The following is a 10468-nucleotide window of genomic DNA, read 5'->3' on the forward strand; positions in this document are numbered from 1 at the left end:
ACGCTAGAAATAATCTAGTTGTGTTTGACACTCAGCATTCCCTTGTTTATCATCATCATATTTTATTCATGATCTAAAAATGTAAATTGACCTCTAATGAAATTTAATTTTGTTTTTAAAATCATGAGGTTTTTCTTTGGTTTTATATTACATCAAGTGTGAATGAACTTAAAATTGATAATTTTGAATATGGAAATGTAGTTATCCAATAAAAATTGTATGAAATTTGATGTGAATAACTTAAATTCTTGATTTGTGATTACGTAACTGAAAGCTAGATGATAAAGTGAGAAGGTAGTCCATGTTCCTTATCTAAATATCCATTACTTAGATATTTCTAAGGAAAGAAATGGTAAACCAAAATTAATAAGTAAACAGTATTTATAAATTAAAATATGTGAGTCCACTGTACAAAGTGGAATTGAAATGAATAATCACATTTTAACCTAAATATGAATTATTTTTGTACATAAATTGTATGGTTTAGTTGCCGTACTCGAAATTTTTTCAGCTTTACAATTATATTAATTATCACTTGGCGGAGACGAGTACCTACCTAAAATTAAAAATATCATAAAACTAGCTTTTCGCCCGCGGCTTCGCCCGCGTAGAATTCGCTTATATCGCGCGACACGGTAAGGAGTATTTTCTTCGCATCAAAAAGTGTGGTTTGTTCTTTCCCACGTTCATCTCCATCTTTATACCAAGTTTCATCAAAATCGGTTTGACAATAACGAACTTTCATACAAACTTTCATCCCCTCTTTCAACCCTTTCTACCCTTTTTTCGCGATAAAAAGTATCCTATGTTCTTTCCCAAGTTCATTTCTATCTTCATATCAAATTTTGTAAAAATCGGTTCAGTGGTTTAGGCGTGAAAGCGTAACAGACAGACAGACAGACAGAGTTACTTTCGCATTTATAATATTAGTAGGGATTACATTAATGTCACAGTGACTAAAAGTAATAATAATTCATATAAAATCTCAAAAACAATTGTATTCTAAAACACAAATTCCCCGTATCCCCATCTCAAAAGTACAAAGACCCATTATAAATTAGCATAGAAAACATCAAAATCGCATCACTACATTAATACGAATGCTTCCGAATTCAAATTCACCCTCAACGTATCGAATGGAGCTGTCCAACACTACGCGAACGCTTGACGCGTCACTAATACCCGAACAGATTAAAAAGAAATCAACACTTCACATTCATAACTTCTAACACATTGTGATAAAGTTTAATATCGCTTGGCATACATATTGCAGATGTAAATATTAAATTTGTAAGTGTGTAACAACAATTTATTTATAATAGTCGTTAATCTAAATTTGTCTTTATTGTAATGCAATAAAGGTTAATTTAGTTAATAGTTATTCAAGTAGTAAAAATTTCGATACGCTTGTCATAATCGCGCGCCAGATTTTGAAAATGGAAGTAATTTGATGTTTTTGACAGTTCAAAGGAAGGGCGTGAAAATGAAACGGTAGATAATGCAGAACAAAAAAAAAACAAATATTATCTTTTATACAATATTACCTCTTCAATTTAGAGCTAATACACTTTTAGGTGCCAGAAGTCATATTAGGTGCCTACATATTATGTCGTGAGGTAGGTTTCAAATATGTTTGAAAATACTTTATTTTTGAATTGTTTTAAAAATGAAAATATAACACCAACATAGATTTTTTTTATTTAGCGAGTTTAGTCGGATGCCGATTGGGTATATCGCTCCGTGTATCCACTGAGATATTAACAGTTATTAAATTTTAATTAGATTATATAGCATTAGCATAGCATAGATACCTATGCTATTCTAATGTATTCTAGCACCGTCTGATATCAGGAATGCTAGGCAGCTAATAGAAAAGCCAACTTTCTTTGTGTAGTCTAATAGTTCTTCTCTTTCGTTCTATTTGATTCCGAATACTTCATCAAAACATCCTTCCTTCTAATCCTACTAATATTGTAAATGCGAAAGTTTGTAAGGATGTGTCTGTGTTTGTTGCTCTTTCACGCAAAAACTACTGAACCGATTGCAATGAAATTTGTTACGTAGACAGCTGGATAACTGGAATAAGATATAGGCAACTTTTTATCCCGATATTCTTACGGGATACGGACTTGCGCGGCTGGCGCAGCTAGTGATAAATAATTTTTTATTCATTATGTTTGCTTTTCGCATGAGATTAAAGTGATATAACTTTAAAACGATTTAATTGAATGTGACACGTATACGTAGAATGGTCACCAATTCGGATCCCTTGAAACAGTCTTTCTCAAAGTGGGCACTAAGGGTATTATTGCCCATTTGTGGGCGCTGGAGACCTAGACGGGGGCAGTCAGGGCAGGGTGGAGACCTAGGCAGGAGTGGTCCAGAAAATGTTGAGATTTCCAGGCCAGATTTTTATTGATTTTAACTGAAGTTTTAATATTTACGGTAATAAGAGCCAACTCCTTATTGATATTGATTCTAGTAATACTAGATACATTTCTATCTATATCTATTATCAAAGTAATCATTCGACAATTTTAGAATATGCACTTGTAAGTAGAATAGCATAGATACTCTTCTTTTTCTTCTCCTTTTTTTTTCAGCGGCAATTCCGGATCCCACTGAGGATGAATTATCTCTGTACATCGATACAGATTATATTAAACTGTTGTCAAATTGTATATTAGGTACCGCGTACCAAAACTATTTGTGAACTCAATCCCATCGCAAATTGTTAACTTTATATCCATAAAAGGGAACTCGATATAACGGAGCGAGTTTAATGGATCGCGTCAATTTGTGTGGAACGGAACGCGGCCGGAAGCCACGCCCATTCCTCCCTTAATGTGACAGCGCGCCAAAATCTTGCCACAGATAAGAGTTTTCATAATGTGTTCGATTTTTGAATTGACTTTCGATATAATCTTTTCTGCGATGTCACCAACATTCTTTAGGACGGATGTAGCAGTCCAGATTCAAAAATGGGACCGAATAACAACAATTTACACACAAATACACAAAAAATAAATCAATTGACAACAAACAAAGCTATCGAGAAACGAAATAAAAAAAAACAAATGCTGACGTATTGTGATTTTTTTTTTCGTTTTTAGGAACGTCGATCTAAAATTTGAAAATCGAACAGTCTTAACCACAGATAGCATAATACAATAAATAATTTAGTAAATCGATTAAATAGGACAGTAGTTAAAGGGGTTGCGACCCCTTACTTAATGCGCAAGTAACGAAACCACGTATTATCGAATTATAAATGTTGTTACCATAGACTTAGTTAAATATAGACATGGTATAAAACTGGTCAACTATAGATTAACTTAAATGCGGATAAGTTTTATTTAAGCACAGTGTTTTAAAAAAGATTGTAACTGTAGAGTTAGTTAAATATAATGCAATTTATAAGTGGTCAATTTTAATAGTTCTTTTTTACCTATATTCAATGCAAACATTTGCATACAGTGTATATTTTAATAGGCATTGATACACATTTTGGCGTGAAATTGGAAGAAAAAATTAAAATATGTAATACGCGATCAAGCAAAAAAAACCCAGGATTTTTATGAATATACACTGAGTTGCGTAATATTGTGATTTAGATGTCTAATGAAGACTAGCATAACTTATATTATCTGGAACCATTGTGTCTTATTCTTAGAAAGTCAGACGGGATAGCTTATTTTAAAACTGATGGAGAACAATTTTATTTTATTTGTATGTTCATATATTTAATTTTTAGTTTTATAGCATTGAAATGCTTTATAAATGAGAAGGCGAGCCGAGAGGCTAGGCGTTGCTACGGTTTGGTAAAAAACGCGTGATCAAATTTGAAGACAGAACCTCCTTCCTCAGGACGTCGGTGCCCTTGTTTGTACAAAAACTTTCATTTAAGCATGTAATGAAATAACGTAATTTATATTGTTCTTTCTAAATATGAGTAACTCTATGGTAAACAAAAGCAAACATTGAATTTAATATGTTTGAATCGCCAATAACCAGCCATTAGGACCAATACTGCTTATTAGGTGTTAATTATACTTCGTCACATTGCGTCATGCTAGCCCATCACGATGAACGAAACTTCCTATCCTACTAATATTATAAATGCGAAAGTTTGTAAGGATGTGTGTGTTTGTTGCTCTTTTACGCAAAAACTACTGAACCAATTGCAATGAAATTTGGTACGTATACAGCTGGAGAACTGGAATAACATATAGGCAATTATTTATTCTGATATTCCTACGGGATACGGATTTACGCGGGTGAAACCGCGGGGCGCAGCTAGTCCAACTATAAAACAAGATTCATTTTCAAGAATTTATTATGATATCAATCTCAAAAGGAATTCCTAAGGAAATATAATTAATTATGAATAACCCAACATTACTTTTATAATTTTTCGCATATATTGCATAGAAATACACAAATTTAATAACACGCATTACCTATTATAAAATTTATAGTATAGTAGATACACTTTCTGAAACGAAACCTTTTAATCGAAGGCACATACCACAGCCCTGACATACACAAAAGTTTGTTATTATTGATAAAACTTTAATAACACGATAACAAATAATTGGCCAAACATTTGTCATCGAATGAATATTGATTCGATAATGACACATCAATAACGAACTCTATCAGCCCTTTATTCGGTGTAGTTTGAAAATTATAGCCTGTTAGAATTGCTCGTTATCAAAATTACGTTCAAATTATGGAGTCTTCAAATAAACATTGTTTTCAAAATCGACTATTTATTATATATATTTTATATTTCATAAAAAAATAAAACAATATAATAAGTTATGGAAATGCGTTTTTGTTTAATTTAATATCTATAAACATTAAAAAGAATAATATAACAATAGTAACATCGTTAAATAATATTGTTTTTTCTTTTGTTTCGGTTGAAACTTCTTTATAATTAAATACAAACACTTGGAACTTTAAGGTGCGTATTAATTATTTTCACGCGTCTATTTGTCGGTATGTTAACACGAACTCTTGGCTGTACGGATGTGGGCCGCGCGCCTCGCATTCGTACCGTGAAAAACAAATCGGATTGTCTATGGTATGAAAAGTGAGCTCGGAATTTGAAATTAGAATGTTCTAGAGAATGTAATTTGAATTTGAATTAATTATGGATAACCAAGCTATAGAACTTTTCCCGGGACACTGGATATGCGTAGATATTAAATTAGCTTTTTGTTAAGTATTATAGAATAGTAGTGAAGTCCCGTGTCCCCTAGTGGGGTATGGGGCAGATGATGTACATCCGTTTCACTGATCGATTTTCTTTAGGGACAAGTAGGTAATCAGCCTTCTGTGTCCTGCCAGACCGAGACATTTTTTTTTTAGTGCATCCCCACCCGGGAATTGAACCCAGGACCCCTCGGTTCTACGCTCACGCGTTAACCACTGTACCAAGGAGGCGGTCAAGTATTATAGAATAGTATTACGATTTATGGTAATTGATTATAATTATCCAACTGACAACAGACATGTTTCCCTGCTATAAAAAGCATAAGTTCGTCACACTCTAGCCTCTTAATTGTATTGGATGACAGAATTATATCATAAAATCGCTTCGGTGCGAAGAGAAACAAGGACATACAAACGAACAAGCACACTTTCGTATTTAAAAGATAAGTAGGATACTTCCACGCCACCGTTTCACATGTAAATTTAAATGGTATAAAACTATACGTGATTAATGTTTAATTATACTCAATTATCATGCGTTATATTTGACACCAAATCTCTAATTTATTGGCAGTCAGCCAAATAAACAATTAACAAAGTCATCAATGCTTAACGAGCGATCGTGCTTGTATTTCGGAACGCCGAGGCGCGCTGTCAACTTGACATATTGAAGTGGGCGGGCTCTTTGACGTTGTTTTGCGCGGCAAATCGATGACGCATTTTCTAAAGTGACGTGACTTTTTTTGTGCAAACTGCAATTAAATGCGTTTTGTTTTCAACCGACGTTTCGAGAAGGAGGTTTATTCGACTGTATTTTCTTTGCAGTATGTAAATCTATAACTCTGTGGGTTTTGAACCAATTGACGTTATTATTTTTGTGTTTTCCTCCCCAAAAACGCCGGTGACCGTTTTTGTTGAAGAGATTTTTTTATTACCTTCAATCTATGAAATGATGACCTGTTCCTTTGTATCTTATATCTTTATGGATGCAATTTTATCTTACTATCTCAGAGCAGAAACAGTATATGTTCTAGTAGCTGTTATGGATTTCTGAGTCACAATGAATAGGACAATAGCAAGCGTACAATAAAGATTACGTACGATGTTATAAAATAAATTATCATTTCTTCTTAAGGTTTAATTTTAATTTCGACCCTTTAAAAAGCCACGACCTCACGCATTTTTATATTCTTATTAGCTGCTGTGATTTGTAGAAAACATAAAGTGTCTGCACGCATTCGCGCGCATCGCACAGCTGTCAGTCAGCCATATTTAGCTCAAAAGGCGCGAAACCGTCACAGCATTTCGCGCCTCATTTCAATTTTAGAACGCAATTTTCGGTTTCGTTTTCAAAGAGAAGCTAAAATGTTGCCAGTGCAATAAAACACGGGAAGTCGAGCGTGGTGTTGTCAGCGTTTGGTAACAAATTGGTTAATTGCTTTTGGTTTATTTATAACTCTGTTTGGATGTGTTGACTGAAATCTCATTAGCTACATGTTGACGTGTAATTAGAAGATAACGAAATAACAAATAATCCATACGTGAACAAAATGTGTCACTGGAATGTATTTTATTTTTTTATTTATAATATGTACTTTCTTTTAGAAAACAGAAAGTAAAGCTTATATAAAATAATGGTACAATGATATTTCGTACAAAAAGCGGCCTTATTTCTAGACGGCAATGTCTGCCAGGCAACCTGGTATTTTAATAAGCCCATGTTCGAACTTACGTCGTTTAACTTTGTCTCTGAAGTAGAAGTATCGTATTGTATTGTATATATATAGATATTTATTTATTCCCACAAATCATTAGGAGCATTTGTGTACCAATCCACATTCAAATGTAATGATTAATGGCCCTCACATTTCGAGTAACTTTCTATTAGTAAAATATTGTTTTTAATAGTTTCAGTGGATAGTCCATTTAATCGTACGAAATGTCTAATTTATTAAGTTTATTTCTTTATAATATTAATATAGACTATCTGGTCACCTCGGCTCTGTCTGGTTAGATATTTTTTATAGCTTTTTATATATTTAACAGTTATTATCTTAATCCATACGGAGACAAATGAATCAAAGCAAAAATCATAAAAATCCGTTCAGCCATTCCTGATCTATACGTGGTGTATCTAATACGATTCCCTTTTATTTGTTATAAAGATATAGATTATTGGAACTATCCCGTCATCTGCGATAACTTTAATATCCAATTTTTACCTTTATATTTAATTCCTATACGCTGTTATCCAAACATACGAAATTCTAGTAACCACTGAACGTGTTCACCACTTAATATCTTATGACAAATCCAATGCTTCAGATATTTATTTATATTCCCCCATCTTAACCATAGATAAGGGGAGAGCGAGGCAGTTATAATGTGTCGCCATTTGTCAAACATTCAATAGCCACCTAATGGACAGTTAGGATGTTTGCTTCCGGTTCCGTAATATTGTTATCTGTGGCTAAGTATGTGTATTTAAAAAGTAACAAATTTTGTTTATAGCCAACTAGCATCGTTCCGCGGTTTCACCCGCATAAGTCCATATCCCGTAGGAATATCGGAATAAAAAGTTGCCTATGTGTTATTCCAGTTGTCCTATCTACGTACCAAATTTCATTGCAATCGGTTAAGTATTTTTTATGTGAAATAGTTACAAACATACACATACATCCATCCTCACAAACATTCGCATTTATAATATTAGTAGGATAGGATAGGATAAACTATTCCCTGGTGGTATTAATCAAAAGCGAATTAGCGCACAGTTTAATTGAGAATTCATAAAATTAGCAGTCTTCAGTAAAAATAATAACAGTAGGTTACCCCATATATAAGAGAAAAGGAGACGAAACATGAGTGTGCATTAAAGCAATTTAATTAGTTCAAACTAGGAGGTTACCATACCACACCGTAAGAAGTTGCCACTGTTTTGTACGGCGAGTGAGGGAGCCGCAGTCGGAGGCACGTAGTATATTAGTAACTAGCTTTTGTCCGTGGCTTCCCACGCGTTAATTAGGGACTAATTTAATAGATGTTATTAAACATATAAAACTTCCTTTTGAATCACTCTATTAAAGACGCATACATAGGGATATGGGGACAGACGGAGAAAGCGACATTGTTTTATACTACTTAATGATGATATAATATTACTCCTCTGCGAATGTTGATTGAACACAAACATTACTAGAAACAAACTGTATCTATATGTAAATGGGCTATGAGAACTTTTTAAACTGGGAAATGTTTAGTTCTTTCCCGGATTTTAGGAAGTAAGAAGACAAAAATGGGGAAAGAATATAAAGATAAAATGTTATGGGTTACGCAAATTATTTACGTTATAGCCCTTTTAAAGCATCATGGGTGCTTGTAAATGTTTATCTATAATTTATTATTTATTTTATCTTTACAATACCTAATTTTAAGGAACTTTCTTAGTGCCCAATTATATTGCTATGTAACAATATTAAATTTTTACATGCCTATCCGAATTACATACCTGTTTAGAAGGTTCTTTATTTTATCTATGGCTAAACATCATATTGAGTTCAATTAGGCACTAATTTGAAAATTTACTTTCTCTGTCTTAAAATTTTTCGCAATAATATTATAAGAATCAATATATTGTTATAAAAATAAAATATGGTCTATACATCGCATATAACACAGCGACATCTAGTACCGAATAGCTAGAAATATATTTATCAAGGTCTAGGTTCAAGGTCACTTTGAATCCAGAGACAATATTAAAAGTTAATAGTATAGAAGAGCTCATTCTAATAGTTTTCTTAAATCTAAATAATACTTTTAATGAAGAAATTATTAAATCAATATAAATATTATTTGATGAATAACAAATAAATTAATGCACAGAAGAAATAAAAATGAAACACGTCACTCCTGTCAAAATTTGTTGTGTCATGTCTTCATGTAATATTTTTGTCTCACAATAACAAAAGAAATTGCGAAAGAAAATATTAAAATAAGGTGGAAAAGTTTATAACCGTGTGTGAAAACTAAAGCTTAATAGTCCTTCATAATGCATTGGTTCGGTGGGACGATCGCCGAAGCGGTAACACTATCAAAACAGAAAAATGCTATTTTCGTTGTTTTTGTTGAAGGTAAATATATTTTTCTATATATCTTACTATGAAAAGGTGTCTTTTTAGGTTTTCTCTTTATCCCGATATTAAAAATCTTCTATTTACTTGAAAATGAGTTTATTGTTTCGATTGTACAATGTTAACCTTTTCTAGAATATTTACATAATATTAATTGTTTAAACGCATAATTAAACTTTTTGAACTTAAACAAAATGTCTCATTTAACCTCCTCTTTCGCAAAGAAGTATTCGAATGTACCAGTTTTCGTGTGGAAAACAAATTGAATAATGACTCATAAGAAATTTTATCTCGGTAGTTCATAGATTATAATTTTTTATGTTTTTCTACAATTTATACTTTCCAATAGCTCATTAGAATGATTCCCGTATTCCATGGATGTTTTTTAGGTTTTAATTGTTTTCAAACACTTTTCAAACTTAAACCCCATTTTCAATTATAAGATAAAAAAGAAAGTTTGATTTTTTGCTGCAATTCCTCTCTGAATGATTTTCTTGATTTACAATTAACATGAACAGAAATTCTTATGTCGAGTTGGGTACATCATTGAGACCATTACATAAAGTAGCCATAATTTACCAACTATCTTATTTTATCCAACCGTGTTGTCACAGAGTGGAATAGACTACCCGAGAGTGTAATAATTGCACCCACGTTGAATAGTTTTAAAAATAAATTGGATGAACTAAATGTTTTCTTCAAATCATAAAATACACACGCATCAGCTTTTTAGCTGCTAGTGTGCTTAAATAAAATAAAATAATAATAATAATAAGAGTTTTTAACAACACCGCCGCAAGGCGAGGTACTACTCTGACATAATAATAATATCTTGTGTATTGGCCAGAGACACCAGACAGACCTTCGCATTTATAATATTAGTAGTATTTTATGTATTACTAGACGCTCATTCCGACTCCACCCCAATATCAAGAGTCCTTTTCTATCCCAAGGGAGAGTATAATTAGGGTAAAAGGTATAGGTGATTATAATATTAGTCTGAAAGTATGATAATCCATATTATATTATAAACAGAAATGATCTAGTATTTTCTTGTGTTTGGTTTCACGCGAGTATTATACATTTAGAAATTAAAAACTTTTCAACGGATTTTAAAC

At 32.5% G+C, this 10468-nt stretch overlaps 1 protein-coding gene across 1 annotated transcript in view; it reads left to right on the forward strand.

The window, feature by feature from the left end:
* Nucleotides 1-9119: 9119 nt before the first annotated feature.
* The window catches only part of LOC119836356 (UBX domain-containing protein 4), a 12722-nt gene continuing 11373 nt past the window's right edge, over nt 9120-10468 (forward strand). The window contains exon 1 of the mRNA XM_038361660.1: nt 9120-9350. Coding sequence (XP_038217588.1) covers nt 9269-9350 — 82 coding nt within the window. The 5' untranslated portion in view covers nt 9120-9268. The remainder of the gene's footprint in view (nt 9351-10468) is intronic.

Source organism: Zerene cesonia, chromosome 24, assembly GCF_012273895.1.
Source record: "Zerene cesonia ecotype Mississippi chromosome 24, Zerene_cesonia_1.1, whole genome shotgun sequence".
Lineage (NCBI taxonomy): Eukaryota > Metazoa > Arthropoda > Insecta > Lepidoptera > Pieridae > Zerene > Zerene cesonia.